This window comes from Typopeltis vanoorti, chromosome 9, assembly GCF_054136105.1.
Source record: "Typopeltis vanoorti isolate ZY-2024b chromosome 9, IOZ_Tvanoo_1.0, whole genome shotgun sequence".
NCBI lineage: Eukaryota > Metazoa > Arthropoda > Arachnida > Uropygi > Thelyphonidae > Typopeltis > Typopeltis vanoorti.
This window is the reverse complement of record NC_143557.1, coordinates 12,502,947-12,529,384: the sequence shown is the minus strand read 5'-3', so window position 1 is coordinate 12,529,384 and position 26,438 is coordinate 12,502,947. Positions and strand designations below refer to the sequence as shown.

General features: G+C 37.0%; 1 protein-coding gene across 3 annotated transcripts in view; it reads right to left on the bottom strand.

The window, feature by feature from the left end:
• LOC150102888 (uncharacterized) overlaps positions 1–26,438 on the bottom strand; it is a 327,651-nt gene that overhangs the window by 253,905 nt on the left and 47,308 nt on the right. For all 3 annotated transcript variants that reach the window (XM_090398187.1, XM_090398188.1, XM_090398185.1), the window contains one exon: positions 1,089–1,163. In XM_090398187.1, the coding sequence (XP_090254313.1) occupies positions 1,089–1,163 (75 nt within the window). The remainder of the gene's footprint in view (positions 1–1,088; positions 1,164–26,438) is intronic.

Sequence of the window (26,438 nt, the reverse complement as noted above, 5' to 3'; positions counted from 1 at the left end):
ACAATGCAGTTGATATTTTCAATGTTTCTGCCTATTTTCATGGTCTTTGTCTTTTTAATGCTGACCTTCATACCATATCTATTACAACAGTTATTCAATTCAGTCAGGTGATCTTGCAGACTTGTAGTGGATTTATTTAGAAGTATATCATCATCTGCATAAAGCAAAGAGCTGAGATTAACACCTCTATTTTGATATCAGGTTTAATGCCACTTTCCTTCATAATGTGATCCATATAGATAATGAATAAGAGAGGGGATAATGTACATAGCTTCTCTCTTGGCAAAGACAAAAATCCTAAAAAAATATGACTACCTGTTACAAACCATATAAGGAATTGCCATCCCTTATCTGCTCCACCAAAGACCAGACACTTCCACTTGACCTACCTAGAGTATACCAGGTTCCTTGCAGTTGTAGACTGTCCTACTACAGCCAAACAGGCAGGACAGCTAATATCAGGATATCCAAACACAAAGATTACATCCAGTTTCACCAATACAGCCACTCAGGATTTGCTGACCATGCTCTAGATACCCACCACAGAATACAGCGGAAGAAAGCCACTTTACTACACCGCAGCATAAGTATGAGAGATTATTCCTGGAATCGGCCTCAGCTCTAAAATACTTCCCAAACCTCAACAAATTTGGGCGCATGAGACTACCCCAAATTTGGGAAGCTTGCATCAGCCCAACAGCCAAGACAACCCAATTTATCCCACTAGGGGACACCTTTAGGACCGTCTTCAGTTGCCTTCAGCCTCATTTGTTCGTTGTTAGTGCCTGCATGCACATATCATAGTTTTATGTTCCCAGAAGATGGCAATGTAACATTGACAAAATATAGTAAAATGTTGATTAAAGTTTTTTTAATTAATATTTTAGTATACGTTGCTATTTCCTGAAAAATTTAAAGAATTTTTCTAAAGTGATAATAGATTGGTAATAAATCTATAAACTGATATTAATGTGTACCAAAATTGACTTATGGGTCATTCATTATGTACAGTCTTTCAGATAATAGTGCTTGTTACCTTATTTATTGAAGTACTTTCATATTTGTTAAATCTTAGGTTAAATATTTACCATATGCTGGCTATTCTGTTTTGAAGTCACAGTGATGATTCCACTTTTTTGAAGCTGAATTTGCTTGCTTGGTACCTTCAGGGAAATTTAAAAAAAAAAGTAATAAGTATAACAATAATTTCAATGGCTTTGTTGTAATGCCAAGCTAAATTAAACTGGCAAAATTGAATATTAAACTGATGCACATCAACTGTCACTACAGCAAACCTTTGCTGTAGTGAATTTGCTTTAGTATAGCACTGTGCTTATAAGGCTTTGCTTAGGACTTTTCAGTCTGTTATAATATGCTATAATAGCATTTGTTGGCACTCAGTTATATTTAATCAACTAAATGGCTATTGTTTAGTGTGCCAGCCAGGTTGGCCAAGTTGTTACCATACCTGTCTTCAACCAACAGGTCACAGGTTCGAATTTCATGGTGGATATAGATGTTAGTAATTGTCTTTAGGTCAGAGATGAAATTTATTGCCCAGTGTGACACCACCTCCCTGCTAATGGAGGCCTGAAGTGACTTTGAAAAAGTTAAATGTCTGATCTCTAGATAAGGATTTCCAGACTATGTAAAAGTGGCAAAATATATATATAAAATTGATAAAAATGGTAAAAAAATGTCTTAGCCTACCCACGAAATATACTATAAGTTTATAATACCTTCCATGGGTGGGAACCACACAAAAAAAGCAACAGCACTGAAACAAGACTTTTTTTTTTTTCCCAAGTTGGCTCCAACCAAGCTTTACTTCGAAACTTGACACTTTCCGTGTTCATTTTCAATGCAATTTTACTGGGTACACTAAGAACTCTGCTGAATTCTAATTAATTATTTTAATTATTATTTTATAAGTAATATATTTCATAGGTGCCAGTGTAATCGTGTAGAAATGGCACTGGCCCTCACAGTGCGCAACAATCAGAAAAAACATCACTACAAATTACCAAACAGAACTATATTTATTTTCCGTCAATTCTCAAGTTAGCGGATCTCTGACACTGGCAAATAGGATTTCAGTGATGTGTACAGGTTTAGAGTGGTGCAGAAAGATATGAAATTTTTTCATAATTCATTTAATAATAATAATAATTATTATTATTATTGTATGAGCACCTCCATGGAGTCCAAAGACTCATTGTGAGAGACCAATACTATCCATATAATCTATCATACCTCTCCTTGAATCCATTTAAAGACAAAGAACTAACAAATAACTTTTAGCAGCTCATTCACTCACTCATAACTCTCCAAATAAAAATATAGTCCTCATGCCCCTACTAACCACACTTTTACTTCACTTCCTAGGTTCCTCATGTTCTGCCCCCTCTAGCCAAGTGCTGAAACATTTTGCTTGCATCAATCCTATAAAATCCTTTAAGTAACTTAAATGTTTCTATAATATCTCCCCTTTTTTGCCCTATCAACCGACTTTTGTAATCCACAAACCCTCAATCTAGCCTCACAGGGAGCATTCCACGGATCATTCACCATCTTTGTCACTTGCCTCTAGATCCTCTCCACCACTTCCTCATCCCTAAGAAATCCAGGTGACCAGACCTGAGCACAGTAATCCAGATGTGGTCATTTAGGTCCATAAAGAGGAATGATAATTTCTCTATTTCTCCTTGTTAGTGTGTTTGTCAATAACCAAATAATGTTTTGAGCTACCCCATATACTATAGCAATATGTCCTTTAAACTTCAACTATTTATCTACAACTACTCCCAAATCCCTAGCTTGTATTCCCTGGGCCATCAATGTGATATATACATAGCTTGTAATCTATTTATCCCAAAATGCATAACCTTTATGTTTCTACACATTAAACTGGCATCCATTACATTTTGCCAATACTGATAGCCTACTTAAGTCATTCTGCAAGCTCTCCAACATCACCCTGATTCACTATTACTCGAATTTTGCAACATTAGCAAACAACCTGAATATTTCCTTTCAAGTAATTTCTTATATCAATTATGAATAAATTAACCAGTGGTGGACCTAGCACTAAACCCTACAAAACACGACATGTGAGTCATTAGCTTTTGCCTGGATTCTGCTCCTCTGTATATCACTTCTTTTTTTTTTTTTTTTTTAATTTTTATACAGCAGCCATCCTCTTATCCAAATAACCAGTGTCTTATCCACATGTAACACAGATTAAAACCATTTGTTTTAATCTGTGTTACATGTGGTATTTAGTCAAATGCATTTGAAAAATTCAGCAGAATCATCATGTAGCCATTTCCTTTATCCAACTAAGCTGTCAATATTATAAAAAGTTAGTAAATTATTAAGATATGATCAACCCTTCACAAGGCCATTTTGTCCCTCCCCTCAGAGCATCATATTCTTATCCACCCATTCCTAAATTCTATTTTTGACCAATTTTTCCAGTACTATTACATCCACTCCTGAGATACCGATTGGTTTATAATTTGCTACTTAGAAACTTCCTTATGCAAGGGAATTATTTTGTTCACTTTCCACTCCTTTGGAACTCTACCAGAACTAACACTTAAATTAAAATCCTAGTCAGAGGCATTGCCAGTTCGCTCACACATTTCCACAATGCAAGCTGATATCCCATCTAATCCAACAACAATACTTACGTTGAGATTCTACAGCATCCTAACGCCATCGAATTCATCCACTTCTGTTCTCGCATCAATCCCTGTCACATATGTCACAGCATTAACCTCACATAAAAGACATACCCTTGCAAAGTGGTCACCAGTAACTCACTATTTTATCTGCTTCTCTAACCTCATGACCATCAGCACTTAAGGTTATTCTTCCACTTAATTGCTACATAGCAAAATGTTACGCCCCCCCTTCTATTGTTATGTCTATTCTATGGTCAAATTATGTCTCTTCCTTCCCTTATCTCACTTCTTTTATATACTCTAATCTTTACTCTTAATTTGAGGCCATATTTTACTATAAGGATATGGTTCATGAGTTGAAAGTAAAAAGATTCCCAACAGACAATGGCAATTCCTTTGTTTCGGAGCTAATGCTGGTTCTTTCTTCAGACTCAGGGAAACTTTCTATTTTTGCTGCGCCACCCTAAGTTCTAGATTTTCAAACAGTGAAGAATCAAAGAACCAGTACTGAGCTCTGAACTGTATCCTTAATTTCTGAATCTTATATAAAATAACTAAAGTCTCAAATTTATCCCTATCTCAGTCTACAGTTGTACCTCCCTTCCAAAATTCCTCCATTTTGGAAGGGAGGCACATGTGGTTCGATTTTTATGAGGATGGGGGTGTAGCAGAAAATGATCTCAGGCAAGGCCATTGTTAAATCAAAAGAAAACATTTAATTATGCACTAAACAAATTATAAGTCATAGATAACTCAGACATATGTTCACTTCAATATTAATTTCAGATAAATCATAAGCACTCAATCTCTCTAATTCTATCTTAACAAGTTTAGGTATCAGTTCCACATGGCACTCGAACAAAGGTGAAACAAAGGCTAATGACTCAACACTATTAAGATTAACTCTGTCATGCACTAACTTCGATGTCAATTTCAGATAAAATATACACACTCCATTTCTCTAATTCTATTTTAACAAGCACAGGTATCAAATCCAAATAACACTCAAACAAAAGTAATACAAAGATTAATGACACAATTCTACTAAGGTTATGCACTTCACAGACGTTCAGGACATGCTCTAATTTCTACATTCTTGTCTTGGAATTTAGTCCGTCTTTCTAAACTAGGTTTCTAGAGTCCTTACGTGAAATCATAATATTCTAGACTTAAACATTCTATTAAAAGTTGCAATCACTCTTTCTGCACACTTTCATCATTGAACAAAGAAAAGGTTTCTACGTTACCACCCAGTTGGGAACTGGTGGAAAATCATACACATCTCGATACAGCTTCACCTTCAGATTTGTTCCTGGTTCCGTTCGACCTGCTGTTTCCTTCTCATCAGATTCAGGCTAGATGAATCTTGGACACTGAAGACACATGCTTGCCGTTCACTGGTTGCCAGGTTTAAGCAAAGCTCAGCTGTCTATACTGCTTACCGGACCTCAGCTCCGCTGAACGAACTTTCTATCAGCAGATTCTCAAGGACTGCTTGGCATTCTTTCCTCACTTGTGGCTCGATGCTTCGTCCAAGAAACCGGGACAAACATCGGGGCACGGAGAGTATGACTCCCAGAAGAGCAGACGACTGACCAGCAAGGGACTCTGGCAGAGGATCCGATGAATGAGAGAAAAAGCCCAAGTCCAGCGCTGTGTTGCCTTTTTAAATTACGTGCCCCTACACTTCCATACTACGTCCTATCCTTTTCCTTCCTTGCTCACTTCAAAGTATAACTCCCTTCACTAGTGCCACATTCTCCCCCAGTAATCTCTTTGGTGGTGGACGGGGGGATTTAGTTGCGTGCCTTCCCTTCACAGTCAAGGCGTACTCTGGCGCACGTGCATTGCCTCTGGCAATTGACCTTTGATCTGTTAGACCTTCACTCAGTAGTGCATAAACACTCATGCTATTTTTAGCAAAGCTTAGGCAGTGGATTTAATCACAACAAAATACATTATAATATTAAGGGAAAAATAACAGAATTCTAAAATTACTAATTTGTGTGGCACCTTTACATTTAATTTTTACCTGCTTGACATATCAGTATGTGCAAGGTTTTAAAATGCATGTTAAGTTCTGAAGAAATTGTAAGTTAACCACTTTTAGTTTTATTCAGAACTTAACAAAAAGAACTCTTTGAGATTTTCATTGGCATGCTCAGCTAGTTTCTTCTCATAATCTTATATACTAGTCACCTTTCTTGCCTGATCCTTGTACTATTCATGAGCTTGCTGGTCACCTGTCTTCTTCCACAGCATTTTTTTTTTCTGCAGCTCATACTTAATGATATTACTCATCCAACTAACTCCTACCTGATTAATTCTTCTTACCTTAGGTCAGGGGTTTTCAACCTGTCAATCGCGATCAACCGATCGATCTCTTGTGTATTCCTCCTTACTTACAAATTTAATTAAAACTGAAAACATAATATTTTACTTATCATTATTCTGTATTATTTTTAATTCGTTTTAAGTGTATTGCTATTGTTTATTTATTTTTCGTTAAAATTGTCAAATCAGTAATTTTCTTATAAGTCTGGATAAATGAATTAATTTGGATCAGTGGAAGTCAAACAGCAAGCTGAGTGAATACGATTATAAGCAAAGTGTAAAAATTCGATTGTAACTTAAATATTAAATATTCCAAAGCACATTACATCGATTTTTTACTTACGTTAAGTCACATATGAATATTGTAAAAAAATAAACTTTGTTTGTCTCGGTATAGTTTATATTAGATATTTTTGTAAATAACTCTTTTGAAGCTAACTGTATATACTGCTTTAATAAGAATATGTTAGTGTTAAAAATAAAGGCAATGTTTTTGTCGCCAAAGCTGTACATGGCAGCATTAGAAAGATTATTATTGAAACTTGTATGTATGAGAAAGGCTTGCAGGCTCTAAGTGTAAACATCTAAGAAGTAAGTCAGAAAGAGTTCAAACAACTTTCCGACGGCCGGCAACTTACAATCAAAAGAAAGCGGAGGAGAACAAATGCCATGCCGAACTTGAAACTTAAGTTCTTGAAACTCATATCGATTCTTTGGGGGTTGCCATACTTCATGCTAGGTCTCAGAGGAAGCCTAATAAAAAGGGACTGAAGCAAGCAGAAGGGGTCCCAATTCCAGAATTGCTGTCAGAGAGGAGGTCACCCGGTCCAGAGTTGCCATCAGAGAGACTGCCCGGATCCACGTTGCTTGAGAGAGGAGTTTCCCGCTTCCAGAAAGGAGCTTCTCGATTTGAGACGTCGCTAAAGAGAGACTACTTCTAGGCCATGGACAAGGTTTCAAATTGGTGAATGGAACAGTTCCAATTGCCGGAGAAAAGTTTCCAGGCCAGGTTAATGTCAGATATTCACCAGTGTGTTGCATTTTCATTACAATTTGATGAATTAAATGATTTCACTGATATTGCTCAGTTAATGATATTTATTCGCATGGTATTTCAAGATTATTCAAGTAAAGAAGAACTTTTGAAAAATATACCATTATTGGGAAGGCCTAGGGGAGAAGACATTTTTTTGGCATTTGATGAATTTGTGAAACAACACGAACTTCCGCTTTTTAAACTTGTGTCTATTACTAATGATGGTGCTCTTGCAATGATAGATAATAAATCAGGCTTCATTTCATTATGTAAAAACGATGACAAATATCCAGATTTTTTAACATACCACTGTATTATTTCACCAACAAGTACTGTGTAGTAAAAGATTAAACACAAAAGATGTTTTGGATATTACATTTAAAATTGTAAATTCTGTTCGAGGAAAAGCCCTGCAACGCCGGTTATTTAAATTACAGGCAGATGATGATAGGGAACTTCTGTTGTACAATAATGTTCGCTGGCTCAGCAGAAGTCAATTTTTAGAAAGATTTCTTGTATTAATTAACAATATAAATATTTTCTTGATGAAAAAGGAGATATTTATCCACAACTGAGTGAAAAAAGATGGTTGATTTTTAGTAGATTTCTGTATGAAATTAAGCAATTTAAATTTAGAGTTACAAGGTAGAGATAAAAATTTAATTGACATGTTAAGTTCAATAAAAACTTTCCAACAATACTTACTTTTATTAAAGAAAAATATAAATGACCACGAATTTACACATTTCCCATATTTATTAAAATTTTTTGAACAAAATCCAGAAATGCTTCGCTATGATTTAAAAGAATTTATTCGTGAAATAGAATTAGTTGAGGAAGAAATAAATTCAAGATTTAAAGATTTTAATAAAACTGAAATGATTGTATCTTTTACCAATAATCCATTCCAAGAAAACTTGAACTTCACAGAAATTTCAAATAAAATTAGTGGGTTGTTTGATATAAACCAAGCTGAAGTAGAACTTGAGATAATAAACATTCAGAATAGTTTACATTTTAAATCAATCAACAATGAAGTCATTTGGAAGTATGCACATGAAAAATTCCCAATATTAACTGATATTGTGTGAAAAATTCTGTAGTGTTTTGGATTGACATACTTGTCAGAATTTTTCAAATATGAAAAATTCTGTTCTGTGTCATAAAAAATCAATTAAGAAACCAAATTATAAATGATCATTTGGATGATTGTCTGCAATTGGCCACTTCATACCAACTTGTATGAAAATATTGCGAGGTCCAAACAATGCCAAATTTCATTAACTTTTTTTTTTTTTTTTTTTTTTTTTTTTTTTTTTAAATCAACCAGCATTTCCTGTAACTTGTGAGTTTGTAATCAATCTGTTGTTTTTTCTAACTTTGGTTTTCCAAAATAGAGAAATAAATATTTTATTCCAATATATTTTTTTTTTTTTTGTTGTATTAAAATAATTAAAAGTGATAAATAAATTTTTAAATACACAAGTAAAGTTTTTAGTTGTGTATTTTTTTTTAGTTGTTCATTTGTGCATAATCAGATATCAGGTTGGGGGAACGTGATCTATATAAGAGAGTAGATCGGCGAATAACTTATATATAAGAGAGTAGATCGCCGAATAACTTTTTATAGAAAAGTAGCTCGCGAAGTAAAAAAGGTTGAACACCACTGCCTTAGGTAAACAAATATTGTTAATATTGCTTCCTCTAGATGCCCCTTAACTATCTCCCAAGCACCACTAACATCCTTCCCTTAAAGAATTTATGCCATGGCACAGCTTCAAGCTCCCTCCTGTTTGTCATAATCACCTGGCAGTTCCATATAAACCACTTCTTGAGAGAATATTTCTCATTTTTTACTGTCTCCCAAGTTAAGACCGCTTGGTTACAGATAGCCCTCTCTCTCTCTCTCTCTCTCTTCTAATCCTATTACCTGGTCCATTACTCTTATAGCCTGAGTTCTCTCCATCACATGCAGCCTCAAGTAATTATCACTCCGTAAGTGTATAAATTCCATTTCTGCAATGTAATCTCTCTTCCTTCCAATCTATGTCTCTGTAAAAATAATCATAATTTAAATTATGAATATTTTTACAATTATTTCTCTATTCTAATAGAAGTTTTGGTTTCATGATACATATGATCAGCACTTGCAATGTTAATGAAATGTTAATGAAATTATTAATGTTAAAATGAAATGTAAACCAAATGAAATTTGATGTACTTGATAGATTCTGATAATTTCAGTCTTCTTTATTGTATTTCATAATTGTTAAGTGTTCAGATATCTTTTGTTCTTTGTGAAGACATTCTCTTTATGCAAACGAAGATAACGTGTGAGCCATTACTACATGATTAGGTATAAAGCGCAGGCCAGAAGGGTAACGAGTGTGGTAAGAAAAGCAAAAAGGATTACGAAAGAACATTGGCCATGCAGGCTAAAGAGAATCCTAAACAGTTTTTTCGATATGTTGCAAGTAAAAGAAAAAATGTATATGGCAGAATGATTTTAAAGAATGCCGATGGTAGGGAGGCAACCAAATCAGTTGAAATAGTTGAATTACTGAGCAAGCACTCTGCAAGAACATATCTTCCATGTGGTGACATCGCAGAAATGAATAAACCAATAGATTATACGGGAATTGTGGTGAATGAAGTGGAGGTGAGTAGTCTATTGCAAAACCTCAATGTCAATACATCAGTGGGATTGGATGGTATACCAGCTCGTCGTACGTGAAGCTGCTAAAGAAGTGTCAGTACCCTTCACCATTTTGTTTAATTTGAGTCTCGGGTCTGGGTTAGTCCCGAGGGGGTAGAAAGAGGGGAAAATAGTTCCACTGCATAAAGGAGGTTCCAAGACTGCTGTTGTAAATTACCGACCAATTAGCATATCAGGAATTGTTGTGAAGGTCTTGGAGAAATTAGTCAAGAGAAGAATACAGGATTGGAAAGATGAAAATGGGATATTGTATGGGCGACAACATAGTTTTGTGAAGGGTAGATCATGCCTCAGTAACTTGCTTACGTTTTATAACACAGTGACGGTTGAACTGGATAAGGATAACGGGTTTACAGTGATTCTACTGGACCTTGCCAAGGCCTTTGACAGGATAACACATGGAACTCTAATCAGTAAACTGGAGCAGATGGAGATGGATATAGGGTTGGTGAGATGGATAGGAGGGTGGTTGATGGAAAGATACCAGAGAGTGGTTTATTCAGGAGTGGAGTCCAAAAGACAGCTTGTGACTAGTGGTTGTGCCGCAGGGCTGTTCTTGGACCACTACTTTTCAATTTGTTCATTAACGATATAGGAAAGGATCTGAGAGGAAGTGTTCACTTGTTTGCTGCTATGATGCAAAGTTGGGTAGAGCAATTGTGAGTGCACAGGATGTCAAAATTTGGCAGGATGATTTGGATAGTTTGGAGGACTGGGCTAGGGAAAATGGATGTCAATTTAATGTGGCAAAGTGTAAGGTTATGCATTTTGGAGTGAAAAGATTAGCAGCAGTATATCACATTGGTAGAACCGTACTCCAGGAGATTGATGAAGCCAGGGATTTGGGAGTGTTGGTGGATAGGGAGTTGAAGTTTAGGGGATACATTGCAAAATTGGATAAATCAGCTCATCAAATAACTTGGTTGCTGAATAATACTTTAACAAGCAGAGACAAACAAGTTATTATTCCCTTATCAAGCCTTGATAAGACCCCATCTAGCACTACTGTGCCCAGATATAGGTGCCAGGGTTTCTTCTTCATGGGGTGGAGGTGGAGAAGATCCAGAGACGAGTGACCAAGAAGATAGCAGGTCTGTGGAATGAACCTTATGAGAACAGGTTGAAGATTTGTGGGTTGCAAAAATTGTTGATAAGCGGAAAAGGGGTGACATGATTGTTAGACATTCAAATTACTGAAAGGTTTCTATAGGATTAATCCAGAAGATATTTTTGAGAATAGGACTGGTGGTGGGAGGACTAGGGACCATACATGGAAGCTGGGCAAGAATGTGGTTAGCAGGGGTGTTAGAGCAAGGTTTTTTACTTGGAGAGTGTGTGAATGAGTGAAATAAGCTGCCAGAGTCTGTTGTGGGTGCTATGACCGTGAATGAGTTCAAGGCGAGGTATGATAGATACTGTGTGAATGTCGAATAGTTGTTTTTGACATGATGTTAGGGCCTCCCTCGATGAGTCTGTGACTCCTTGGAGTTGCCCGAAATAATAATAATAATAACTTCTCACTTGCAATTTATATGAAGTGGACGTGCTCACCAAGGAGATTGATGGGTGAATGACAGCAGACAGAGACAGAGTTCACCACCTGGTAGCAGAGGAAAACAAGAAGAGAGAGAGAAGAGAAATTTGCAAATGGCAACAAGAGAATTTTGTTCTGAGAAAGTTTTTAAGAAAATTTAACAGTCAGCCGAATGTTAATACAAGATTCTGAAAAGGAATCGTAGCACTATGAATCTTAAAACTGGAAGAGTTGAGACTGTCAACAAGTGTTAAATAAATAAAAGAAGATATTTGAGAAGACGATCTAATTCAATGTTCAAAGAAACACTGAATGGAAAGTTTTGTCATCTATCTTAAGGATGCCAGATCTATTTTATTATTCTATTGAAAAAACATTAGAATTAGTAAAATGTCAAACTGTAAAGTGGCTTAACATGAAGAGCTCTACTTAGATATGTTGTTGTTTATGAAGTAATAGAAGAAATTTCTTTCGCTGGTAAAAAAAATTGGTAATTTGTGCATCAAATTGAACTGAAACAGGTAAGGAATGTTTATATCCCAGTGAAACAGGAAGAATAACTGAAAAAAAATTATACGCTAAATAAGTAATTTAAAGAAAGGATCCCATCGAAGTGAACAGGTATTTCTATGTTTTCAGGAAAGGGCCTAACAAGAACTGACTCTGATGAACTTTTTTTATTTTGTTGTGTAAACAAAGTGTTTAGTCTGCTAGCCATGATTAAGTGTATGTTAAACCAGTTATAGAAAGAGTCAGAGAGTGAATGATCGTATTCTTTTAAGATAAGGAGATATCTGAAGGGTAGACTTATTTTGAAGACCTTGGATCCAATTAATTTTGTAGTTATTTACATAATTTTATTTAAAATGTATAGTGTTTTAGTTTCATTAAATATACATATTTTTTGTTTAGTCTCGAGTTAATAATTTTACGGATTCTAAAAGGAATAGAGTTAAAAGTCACTGCACCAACTGAATTGAACTCTTGCGTAAATTACTTAACACTCGATGTAAAACAAAACAATCTCTTTACAAAAATGAAAAATAATAATAATAAAATAACAATAGGTGCATAAATTCCATATCCAACCTGCAATGTAATCTCTCTTCCTTCCACTCTATATCACCATAGTTGAAGTCTCCCATAATAAATCACTCATCCTAATTTGTTTATGCAAGTCTTCCAGATCATCCCTGGAAACTCTTGGCCTACAGCAACAACCAACTGTACATTTTGTCTTATTGGCCTTCATCTCACACCAGATAGCTTCAAATGAACAAGCACTCTCCCATTTATCACCTTTTCTTTTTTTTTCTTTTGGCTACAATTCATCTGCTATCATTAGCAGTACCCCTCCCACCCAACCTAACTTATTAATTAATATGCTAAGACCTCATTGAGTCAAAGATTCATCTAAAAGGCCCTTTTTTCATATACACAGTTCATCATACCATGCCTTAAACACACACAAATTCTTTGCAGACATCACCCTCTCAGGCAAGGCATTCCAATCATTCACAACTCTGCATGCAAAAAACCTGCTCTCACTCCCTTATTCACACCTTCCAGGAATGACTATTTCTTCTCCCCCTGATCTCCCACCATTTTATGAAAAAAATCTTCAACAATGATCCTATAACCCCTTCCAGCTTGTGTGTGTCTATCATATCACCCCTCTTCCTCCTCCTATCCACTAGACTCTGTAAATTGCATCTTCTCAACCTTTCCTCATATTCAACATTCCAGAGATCAGAAACTACCTTAGTCTCTGGACCCTTTCCAACATCTCTTCATTCTTTTGAAAACCAGGTGGCCAAATCTGTGCACAGTAGTTCATGTGTGGCCTAATCAGAGTCATATATAATGGAAGAAGAATCTCCTTACTTCTACAAGTCAGTGTCCTCTGTATCATTCCCAGAATTCGTTGTGTTGTCCTCACAATTTTGGCAATGTGTAGTGTCCTCTAAATTTTAAATCCTTATTCACCATCATCCCAAAATCCGTTATTTCCTCCACCTCCAACAATATATCCTCACCAAGCATAAATTCTGCATCCCATCTTTGTTTCCCAAATTTTAAAACCTCACATTTTGCAACACTGAACTGGCATCCCCATTCCCATGCCAATTCACTCAACCTATTCAAGTCTTCTTGTAAGGCCACAACATCTTCTCTACTATTCATAGTTCATCCTAACTCTGCATCATCTGCAGACGACTGAATATCCCCATCCAAATCTTCGTCTATATCATTAACATACAGGTTAAACAGCAACAGCCCAAAAATAGACCCCTGAGACACGCCACTAGTGACTTTCTTCTTTCTGAATATTGCTCCCCTATACACAACTCACCGATACCTATTGGATACCAGTCTCTGATCCAATCCACTAATCTAATATCCAACTCCATCTGCTCTAGTTTGACTATCAACTTATAATGTAGTAATCTATCCAAAGCCTTTGCACAATCTAAGTATACGCTTGTATATCCCTCTCTTCTGTCCAATGAATCTGTAATGACCTCCCTTTGGCAAATTCATGATGTTCATTAAAGATAATACACCATTGCCAACCCAATTATGGATTCTAGTTCTCACCAGTTTCTCCAACACACTAACCACAACATCTGACACACAGATAGGCCTATAATTTGATGCACGAGTTGTATCATCTCCCTTATGAAGCAGCACAATCTTGCCCTCATTCCACTCCTTTGGACCTCAACCCAGTGAAAGCCTCATTAAAAAAAATATGTCACAGAGGATGTCAACTCCATGACACATTTCTTCAAAATATGTGGTGATATATTATCAAGTCCCACAGCCTTATTAACATCAAGTTTGCTCAACTCCCCATGCCCCTCTTGCTCACTTACAGTTCGTCTCTCCTCCTCATCATCAACTGCTCTCAAACTCTCCATGATGTCACATTTACAAGAATGAAAGACCTTTAGGAACTGCTCATTAAGTATTTCCATATATCTTCCACAGCAGATGTTCTCATACCATTTTCTCCAATCAATGTCATCCTTCTATAATCATTTCTTTTTTTTCTTTTGCTGGCTACATACTGAAAGAACTTCCTAGGATTCCATTTGGCTTCATTAGCTAACTGTTGCTCATACTTCACTTCTCTACCCTTATCAACCAAATCACCCTCCTTGACTGTTCTTTGTAATCCTCATGGAATTGAATATTACCACTTACATCGTCTGATGAGATGATCAAATCCATGGCAATCAATCCTTGTGTGCCCTCTGTTACATACTGTCTAAGGTAGTTGTCTCTCAAAAACTGAAGAAACTCATTTTCTTTACTTCCAGTTGCTACTTCATCATACATTTCTTAGTTACTACTATCCATGCTACTGGGTCTATAACAACATCCGACTAAGTATTTCATCCTATTCACCTCTATCTCACACCATACTGCCTCAAAACCACTGGCACTATTTCCCTCTTGCATCTCTACTTTGTATGGACATAATTCGTTCTCTATCATCAATAGCAGTTCCCCCCCCCCTCTCTTTTTACCCTTTCTATCCTCACAAAACACATCATACCCCTCTATCTCTATTCCTGTCAGATGTCATCCTCATCCAACCATGTCACTTATTCCAACACTTCCTGGATGAACTGACTCAATATAACCATTTCATTTGCCTTATTTCTTAACTTCTGACATTTGTATACAAACATAGCAGCTCATTCCCGGATCTATGGCTAGTTCCACTGGTACCACTTATTTCATGCGACTTCTCCATACTTAACTTGAGCCATTCTTTTTCTCTATATTCATCTTAGAACCTTCTTCAAATCTCCAACTGTTTTTCCCTTGATCTGCACTCCTTTCTCCTCACACATTTCTGCTAACATATCATTCATAATCCTTTTTCTCTGCCACATCTCACCACTGTCATACCTGGGCAACACACTTACTACCTTTTCTATCACACTATCTTCTATCTGTCTCAAAAACTTCCAGATATCTGAAGTGTTCGTTGTTCCCAGTCAAGTCATCTGTCCTCATTGCAACTACCAATTCTTTTGCTCACTTACTTCTCATATCTAATGCCTCAATCACTCTACCTCCAGGAAAAGAAACCTTGTACATCCTCTCATCCCGCACACCTTTAATAATTGAATCACCATACAACTCTACTTGCAGGTCTTTCGTTACCTCTTTTATACCAATATTATTCATTATCATCATGGTAGTAGTGATAGTTTATTTGCAACAATTTAGTGTGAGACAGAGGCTAATAGGACAAAATACACAGTTAGTAGCTGTTATAAGCCAAGATGGGGGAGGGAAGATGCAAGGGATTATTTGATGTGTGTTTTTATAACATTCGCTGTACGAGAAATCCAATGTGAGGTGGTGCACCATCCTGCATGAATATGGTGTTGTCAAGTCATCTTTGCTGCTGCAGTTGCAGAACAACAAAGTTGCACATCTTATCTCGATATCAAACAGCAGAGATGGTATTGAGATAGTATCACTGATCCTGTTGGGCAAAGTTCATTGAAAAAGGATGGACCAATTAATAAACAATGCAGTGAAATTACACCACACTGTGACTTTCGATGAGTGTAAAGGGGGGGGGGGGGGTCTCATAGACATATAAGGATTATTCACATCTCAAATGTGGAAATTGTGAGTTAACACTAGCGTTCAGATAAAAATGTGCCTCTTCATTCCACAAAATCTTCCACAGCCATGCATCATCCACCTCCATTTGAGCTAAGAATGCCAGGGCAAAATGCAGTCGAGTTTCCGCATTACCATGAAGCAAAGCTTGAGCATGGTGATCTTGTAGGGAGAAAAAACCTCAGCATTTTATACAAGATTCTCCACACAGTTGAATATGGCATGTCCAGTTGCCTTGATATTGCCCGAGCATGGCTGGAATCTTGTGCTGTTATTCGCTGAGTGTTCCACGATGGCAGTTTCAACTTTGTGAACTTGCTGAGGAATAATCCGTTTGCACCATCATCCTGGCCTCACTGCTAAAGATCTGCTATTTTCAAATCATGAAATTATTTTTCTAAGATTTGTTACTGTCATTGGACATTTTCTCCTATCCTTCACAAGCTGGAATTCTGCAAGTGCAGCATTAGCATCATCACATTGTTGATAGTAATGTATGGTTAGTAATGCAAGTTCTGGTAAGGTGAGATCCATAGCATTTAAGTCTTATCAGAATGATGAGAATCGGTTTCAATATTCCTTATGTTCACCACCTCATTAGTAGAAACAGTGAGATTATGCAAATATCACATGCTTTTGTACTACTTTTTATCTTCTGTAAATCAGAACTCCATATTCCAGAGTGTACTTACCCTAAGTTTGGTTGAATTTCATCCAATTCGTTTTTTTGCTACAGGACTCTGAACATCTACTCTTTAATTATGGCCACCCTGTATTATTCCCATCTTTCTTTTCCTTCTTCAAACAATGATCATCATCATCTCTACTCATCCATCCTATCCCAAGATGGACTGAGTCCCCCTCCCCACTGAGGAAGCTTATAGCAAATGAATGCAACTGCATTATTACTCCTTGCTGCATCCCCCCCACCCACTAAGGGTAGTATTTCTGACTGCAGTTCATGTGTGTGTGTTCATGTGGCCAATTTGCCTGTTCTGGGGGATGAAAAACGCGTACCTCCATACGAGACCTGTTAACTCACCTTTCATCGAAAGAGACCAGATAAAAACAAAACAAGGATCAGTTATTTACTAACTTTAAATAATTATATATATTCATCTATTTTTTTTTTTCTTGCAGCAAAGAAATTAAAAGTTCTGTAAGTTCCTATTAGCTATCCTTTGCATTGTTTAAATTATGCAAATTCTAGTAATAAAAATGTGAAAATAAGTTGAAAACTTCTCATTATCCTGGTAAAAACTAACAGTTATATTGTATGCTGTGCATTCTTCTGTTATGGTGACTATTGACTTAAATACAGTCATTGATGAGGATGTCACTGCTGTATTTCTTCACTTCCATTGATGAAGCTTAACATTCCATCCATGTAAATATGCAGTGTGAGATTTCTCTCAATGTAGAAATATTAGTTGTCATTTCTTCCAGATTACATTGAATACTAAATTAATATAACAATGATGGGTATAAAGCTGACCAGAAGCATTTCTGCTTATATACGTGGGTAGTCTGAAATGTTCTTGGCCTAACAAGGAAAAAACGAATTTATAATTTCAAAATTACTTTTATTGTTCAACATAATCTCCCCCAAGATATAAATTTATTCCAGCGATGCTACAATTCCATTATCCCGTCCCTGTAGTGGTTGTCAGTAAGATCTGCAAAACACTCCTCTACAGCTGCAATAACCTCTTGATTCGAAGAAAAACACTGGCCAGCGAGGAAGATTTTTAGTTTTGGGAAGAGCTAGAAGTCAGATGGAGACAAATCTGGGGAGCAGGGTGGATGTACCAACAATTCATAGTGCAGATCGCTTAATTTTCCCATTGCCAAAACAGATTTGGGGACAGGTGTATTGTCCTGATGAATGATGATTTTTTTTTTCTTCTGCAAACCGGGTCTTTTCTCCCAAACTTTTTCATCTAGTCTGGTTAAAAGATCAGAATAATATTCCTCAGTTATTGTTTTACCCTTTTCAAGATAATTAATAAACAAAATGCTTTTAACAATCCAAAACACCAATGCAAAGACCTTGTCTTCTTTGGCGCTGAACAACCGGCTTCTGTCCACTGTTGACTGCTCTTTGGATTTTGGTGTGTACTGGTGAATCTAAGTCTCATCCATGGTAATAAATCAATGCACAAAATCAGTTTCATTCTTGTTAAAACGCTCCAAGCACTGTTCAGAGATTTTCATGCGAGTGCGTTTTTGATCTGGTGTGAGCAATTGCAGCACCAAATCTTGCACAAAGCTTTTTCATTTGCAATTCTTCATGCAAAACATATCCTACATGTTCTTTTGAAATGCCTATAGTCTCAGCAATTTCGCGCACTTTGACCCGCCGGTCATCCAATACCATATCATGCACTTGATCAATGATTTCTAGTGTTGTTACAATTTTTGGACGTCCTTCACGTGGATCATATTCAAGGCTGGTACAGCCATGTTTAAACTCGGCAACACCCATTTCTTATTGTCAAAAACGAAGGAGAACAGTGCCCATAAATTTTTGTGAACTTTGAATGAATTTCTTTTGGCGTTAAACCTTCTTTTACAAAGAATTTTATAACCACACTACACGATACTCAATTTTATCCATTTCAAGGGATACAGACAACACTTTGGCTTCCGACAGCTGTATAAAAAAAAAATTATTTGATAGAATGACTTGCAATTTCACATGGATGCTTATGACAGATGTACCAACTTAGGGGAAAAAAATCTTGCCGATTGTGTTGCCATTTATGGTCAAGGCCGAGAACTTTTCAGACCACCCAGCTCAGTCAAGTAAAATTGACACTGGCTTCTTCACAACCAAAAACTAATCCAAAAAATGAAAACACCACACAACTCAATTCAGATGAGCACAAAATACCAAATCTGGAAAAATACTGGTGTCTGGTACTTGTTGGGTGTTTCTGGTATTGGGTTTTTGATGGTTTGGGGTGTTTTTGTTTGCAATGCAGTTTCACTGACTTTAAATAATCAGATTAATTCTGAGGGTGATCAGGCCCTTGAATGGCAGGAAGGTAACCATTGAGTATCAGCTATTTGTAAATATTGTTTTAACTGTCTGACATTAAATTATTGATGCTATATTTTAGTATGCCATTCTAAATTCTAAACAGTCACACCTCAACACTTGCTGTTCAGGGAAGAAGTACACCCAAATCAGCATGGCATTTTGTCACAAAACATCATATCTACAGTATGTGTGGTTTAAGCCAATATAGATACCCATCTGCTTGTTCAGTATCAGGTGGACACCTAATAAAGTGCAATATAAGATGGTGCACTTTATTAGGCGAGGATTAGATCTTGGTTGGAACTCTGGTTAATTCTCAACATAACTGGCTATGCAGTAGTTGCTGCCCCCCCCCTCCAGATGACTAGCTTTCAACATTAAACAACTCCTATCTAAATATCTTAATACTTTAACTCTGAGGAATCCTAGTGTGTTCTACAATTCTTTATACCTTCAGTTCTTCTACTAATTATTATCATCATCATCATCATCAAATTCCTGCCGTGTACCCTCAAGGGGTGTACAGGATATGACAGTACTACATGAAAAAATTACATCATTACTAACTTCCTATCTACAATTTTCCTCCAAATCAGTCTGTTACTTGTCAAGACTTCAACATTATCAGATCTTATATTTCTATCGTCTAAGGCACTTTGTACCGTATCAATCCACCTATATCTTGGTCTTCCTCTGGGTCGTTTTCCTGCCAACCTGGCAGAGAACACTTGTTTTGCTAATCTTTCCTCTCCCATTCTATTTAAGTGACCATACCATCTGAGATTAGCTCTGCTAATGCATTCCTGGATGTTGACAATGTCAAGTTCTTTCCTAATATCCTCATTTTTAATATGATATTGCCATTGATGCCATCTGTTCATGCCTCTAATCTTTCTCAGGACTCTCATATCTGCGGTCTCTAGTCTTTGGTCAAGTGTTTTACTTCTGACCCAGCTCTCAGATCCATAAGTTAAAATTGGTTTGAACACAGTCTTGTATACAGCTAATTTAGTGTTCCGACTAATTTCTTTCTTATTCCATATGAATTTATTCAATTGACTTCCCACCATACCAGCTTTGCTGATTCTGTTGTCTATTTCTATATTTAGTTTACCATCTTCAGTAAAAATTGTGCCTAAGTAGCTGAAATGTTTTACTTGTTCCGCAGGTTCTCCATTCACAACACAGTTGACATTTTCAATGATTCTGCCTATTTTCATTGTCTTTGTCTTTTTATTGCTGACCTTCATACCATATCTATTACAACAGCTATTCAATTTAGTCAGAGAATCTTGCAGACTTGTAGCGGATTTATTTAGAAGTATAACATCATCCGCATAAAGCAAAGAGCTGACATTAACATCTCCAATTTTGATATCAGGTTTAATACCACATTCCTTCATAATGTGATCCATATAGATAATGAATAACAGAGAGGATAATGTACATCCTTGTCTCACACCAGATTTAACATTAAACCATCTTCCTGTACTTCCTTCAATTCTAACTGCTGACTCACAACTCAAATAAAGACTAAGTATTGCTTGATATAATGCCCCATTGACACCATATAACTGCAGCGTATTGAATAGCTTCTCTCTTGGCACCTTGTCATATGCCTTTTCCAAATCGACAAAACTTAAATACAGATCTTTGTTATATTCCCATGCTTTCTCGACTATTTGTCGTAAAGTGAAGATCTGATCCTGACAGCCTCTATTTGGCCTGAATCCAGCTTGTTCTTCACCAAGCTTTTCTTCCACAATTCTTCTCAACCGTTTCTCAAGTATACTTGCATAGATCTTGCCAGGAACACTCAGTAGGGAAATACCTCTGTAATTCTCACATTCAGTTTTATTTCCCTTTTTATATATGGGTACTATGAGAGCTCTAATCCAATCATCGGGAATTCGTCCCTCTGTCCAGACTTTCTGAACTATGCAGTGTAGCCACTGTAAGACTCTTATACCACCATACTTCAGCATTTCTGGTCGAATATCATCTACTCCTGCTGCCTTTCCACATTTCAAGCCTTTGATGGCTTTTTCTACTTCAAGTATGGATATGTATTCCTGACTGCATGCCTGGTCAGTGTTTTTTATCACTGTGCTGTCATCACTGCTTGTTTCATTTAGCAGTTTTTCAAAGTAATTACTCCATACTTCAAGGATATCATTTTCTCCTGTTTTCATTTCACCTTTATCATCTCTAATTCCTTTTACAGCACTCTTTCCTCCATTCCTAAGCTTCTTCAACAACCTCCAGAATATTTTGCCACCTTCTTGATATTTATTTTCTATATTCTTGCCAAAGTTCTCCCATGACTTTTGTTTAGCTAGTTTTACACATTGTTTAGCTTTCTTACATTTGTCTCTGTATTCTGTAAGAGTAAAAGCTGACTTATTTGCCAGGAACTTTTGATATGCTTTCTTCTTTTCCTTCACTGCCTCTTTAACTTCCTGTGTCCACCAGGGAGTTCTGATTTTTTTATCCTTGCACACAACCTCACCACATGCCTCTCTGGCAGAATCAATCAATGTTTCCTTCAGAGTTTGCCACTGAATCTCCAAGGTTTGATTCCTGTTCTCAAACTCTTTCATTTTCTTTTCAATAATATTTCTGTATTTTAGTCTACAGTTCACATCTGAGAGCTGCTCAACTTTTATTCGCTTTAAAACTTTCTTACATGTTATTCTTTTCAATATGAAATTCAATTTTATCCTGCTCAAGACTAAATAGTGATCACTTCCAATTTCAAATCCTCTGTACACTCTGGTGTCCTGCACCAGGGAGAAAACATCACTATCAACAATAACATAGTCAATGAGACTTTTCTTATTCCTAGCCTCTTCTCTCCATGTGAATTTGTGCACATTTTTATGTTGGAACATGGTGTTAGTAATAACCAGTCCATGTCCTGAGCAGAAATCCAACAGATATTTGCCATTATTATTAGCTTTGCTCTTTTCTCCAAATTTTCCCAAAATATTTTTGTATATCTCATAATCATTTCCTACTCTACTATTTAGATCCCCAACAAGGACCAACTTTTCATTTTTCATTGTGTCAGTTGCTTTTTCTAAAGCCTCAAAAAAATTCCTCCACTTCTACCTTAGTAGAACCTTCTGTGGGACCATAGGCACAAATAAGTCTCATTGTCCAGTTCCCCATTCTCATATTTGCCCACATTACTCTACTTGAGACTGACTGCCATTCAAGAAGATTAGCCTCGTATTTTGTGTTGAATACTATGGCTACTCCTTTTCCTTGATTGTCATTGCCTGAATATAACATTTTGTATTTATTGCTCAGAAAGATCTCACCAGTTTTGGTCTTTTTTGTTTCAGTCACCCCTATTATGTCGATCTGGTACTTATCTAATTCCTCAGCTAGCTCCATTTCTTTGCCATTCAGGCTTCTTACGTTGATAGTACCGATCTTTAACTCTGGTGATGTTGAGTTGGGGTTTGTTTTCAGATTTGTTCCAGTAGCTGACTTTTCGCTGTTCGCCCTGGTTCCCTGACGAAAACAACGGGGGCCTTGTTTAACCGGGCGACGCCCCAGCCGGCATGAAATTTTGTCATGTTGTACCATCATTTTTTATTTTGGTTTAACCAATAAGAATACAATTTGGTCGGCTAAATCCCAAATTGCCAGCCCATCCTCGTTCCTTCAGTATCAAAGTAGATACCCAACAGGGTGCACCACGAGAAGGTGAGGATTGGACATTAGGTCAGAAGCCCTGGTCGGTTCTCCGCATTCCTTTAAAGGCTATGTGGAGGTGTCCTCTCAGTTATACAGCTTTGACCCTTAAGCACCCTACTAATTATTATTATTATTATTATTATAACACCCTCCACAGAGCCAGCAAACTAATTGTGGAAGGTTCATTCAACTGACAACACATTTACCATAAAGAATCTTAAAATCCTTAACACTCCTTGCATTAACACCACATTCTGGTAATGCATTACATTCACTGACAATTCTCCATGTAAAAAATCTGCTCCTCACACCCCTCTTCATCACACTTTTACATAACTTCCAGGAATGACCTCTGGTTCTTCCCCTCTCACTTTCTACTCTTTTTATAATCCCCTCCAGATTAATCTGATAAAATCCTCTCACTAACTTAAATGTCTCTAATCACCTCTTTTCCTCCTATCCACCAAACTCTGTAATCCACATCTCTTCAACCTATCTCTCCATAGCCACCATTCCAAAGTCCTGACATTCTCTTGGTCACCCATCTCTGGACCAATGTCTCCAATGTCTCCACATCACATTGAACACCAGGTAACCAGATCTGAGTACAACAGTCCAAGTGTGGTCTGACCAGTGTTTTATACAGTGGCACAAACACTTCCTTATCCCTACACGTTAGAGTACTTCTTATCACATCAGCACTACGATGTGCAGCCTTTGCAACACTACCAATATGCCCTCTAAACTTCAGTCTACTGTCAATCATCACTCACTCCCAAATCTCTAATCTCATCCACTTCCTGCAGTATGACACCATCGACATAGTACACACTGTTATATTTCTGCACTCCAAAATGCAACAACTTGCACTTAAAACTTCAACTCCACTGTCCAAATAAACAGTCTTTCAAATTTTCCTGAAGAGAATTAACACCAGCAGTGCTACTTATAATTCTTCCCAACTTTGCATCATCAGAAATAACTGAAGATTCCCAGTCAGTCAATATGATATATCATTTAGAAACAAGTTAAACAGCAAGGGTCCAAGAACAGAACCCTATGGCAAGCCACTGGTTACCCTCCTTTTCTGAGACACTGCTCCATCATACACAACCTGCTGTATCATTCAGAGAGCCAATCTAACCAATATACTATCTATTCCCATCCTTTGAAGCTTGTACACCAACTTATCATGTGGTAATCTATCAAATGCTTTTGCAAAGTCTAAGAAGAATATCACTATATTTATCCTCCTTTTCTGAGACACTTTCTTTCTTGAGACACTGCTCCATCATACACAACCTGCTGGTTTCATTCAGAGAGCCAATATACTATTTATTCCCATCCTCTGCAGCTAGTACATCAACTTATGTGGTAATCTATCAAATGCTTTTTGCAAAGTCCAAGAATATCACTGTATATGATTCTCCCTTATCTAACACACCTGTTACCATATCATAAAATGCAACGAAATTGCTAAAAACAAGATCTACCCTTTACAAATCCATGCTGACTATGCTGGTGAAAAAGAGCGTATGGAAGAGATATAAGGAGAGGGGGTGGAGAGCAGATGCATGAAGAATATAAGATTCAGGCCAGGAGATTGACTAATATAGTGAGGAAGGCAAAACTGAAATATGAGAAGAGATTGGCATTAAGATCCAAAGAAAGTACTAATCAACTGAATCCTTTATTCTAATCCTAACAACTCTTTACAACACAACCACAGTTATACAGACTGACCTATAGTTGGAGACGCCCGTCTTAGAACCATGCTTGTGGAGTGGTACAATTTTGCTTTCTTTTCACTCCTCAGGAACCCTACCCACTGTACAACTTTCATTAAATAACCAGGTCAAGGGCATAGCCAACTGTGGTGCACATTCCTTAAGAATAAATGGTGATATGTCATCCATTTCCACAGTCTTATTAACATATAAAATCAACAACATTTGACACACATCTGATTTTTTTCATTTCCAATTTTCCAAATTATATAAGTAGAAATCACTGTCATATCTTTGATGTTTTCTATGAAGTGTATGGTGTTCTTTACACAAGAGGATGTTTGCCCAGTGTAAGGTCTTAAGTTTCCTAGATATTTAGGCAGTTGAGTGCAAGAAGAATGATTGTTATGGGAGATTTAACTACAGCAGTATAAGCTGGGAAGAGGAAAATGCATGTAGTAATAAGGGAATGGAATTTCTAGAATTCTTGAGGGACAAATATCTTAGGCAATATGTAACAGAGGGAACAAGAGGTTCAAGAGTTTTGGATTTGGTCATAGCATCAGAAAAGCTGATAATAACTGAGATGACATCACTCCCCCCCCCCCCAGCTGGAGAGTGACCATGTGGTTTTGACATGGAGGATGAATAGACATGCAGGAGTATCAAAGAAAAGGGAACATGTGTGGAATTATAAGGCAGGTTATTATAATAGTTTTAGATATCAACTTGGGACAGTTCCATAGAGGGAGGAATAGGAAGGGCGAGATATCATTAGTGCTTGAGAAATTGTGAAGGAATATTTGTTAGCAGCAATAGTAAGCTGTATTCCACGAGTGAAGAAGAGAACACAATTTGGTGTAAAGTGGGACAAACAATATCAAATGGGAAATGCAGGTAAAAAAGAGATTATGGAAGAGATATAAGGAGAGGGGGTGGAGGGCAGATGCATTAAAAATATAAGACTCAGGCCAGGAGAGTGACTATTATGGTAAGAAAGGCAAAACTGGAATATGAGAAGAGATTGGAATTAAGATCCAAAAAAATCCTAGGGAATTTTTTAGCTATGTGGTCAGTAGAAGGAGAAATGATTGTGGAAGAATGACATTGTGGGATAAAAATGGGAATAGAGTGACTGATGCAGAGGACATTGTGGAGTTGTTCAATAAACACTTTACTGGAGTATTTCATCCTGGACAAGTAAGTTTTAATAAAAGAGGGATAGGGCAGGTTTGAGGTGCAAGAGGAGAGTGTGTTCCAATAGTGAGTACTCTGGATGTCAAAAAAGCTGTGGGACTGGATGGAATTTCACCATGGGTTTAGAGAATGTGCTAAAGAACTGATGGCTCTGTTGACCTGGCTTTCCAATGCAAGTCTTGCTATGGGAAAGGAATGGTAGGAAGGTAAGATAGTGCATTGCATAAGGGCGGTAAAAGACTGGAAGTGTCCAATTACAGGCCAGTTCGTGTTTCATCAGAAGTTAAGATCCCAATTAGTGAGGGACCACATACAGCATTGGGCAGATGAGGGTAGTGTTATCTGTGAGTGTCAACATGGATTTGTTAAGGGGTGCTCTTGCTCTAGTAATATGATTGCCTTTTATAAATAAAGTACAAGAATAGTTGATGAGGGAAAAGCATATATTGCCATTTTTTTTGGATTTTGCAAAGGCATTTGACAGGGTGCCACATGATTAGCTCTGATACCTATCAGACAGCCAATCCTGAATCCAGTTGACTAACCCAACATCTAAACCAATGTGCTGCAACTGGATTCAGGATTGGCTGTCTGATAGGTATCAGAGAGTTGTGTTTAGTGGGGCAATATCAAGGAGGCAGAAGGTAAACAAGTGAGGTCCCATATGGCTGAGTACTGAGACCTGTATTGTTTAACCTTTATATCAATAATATTGTCAGTGGATTGCAGGGGGCATAGGCATCTGAAGAGATTGCATCTTTTCAGATGCCTATGTGCTTCTTCATTCAAATGCAAGCAGTCTCTTGCATA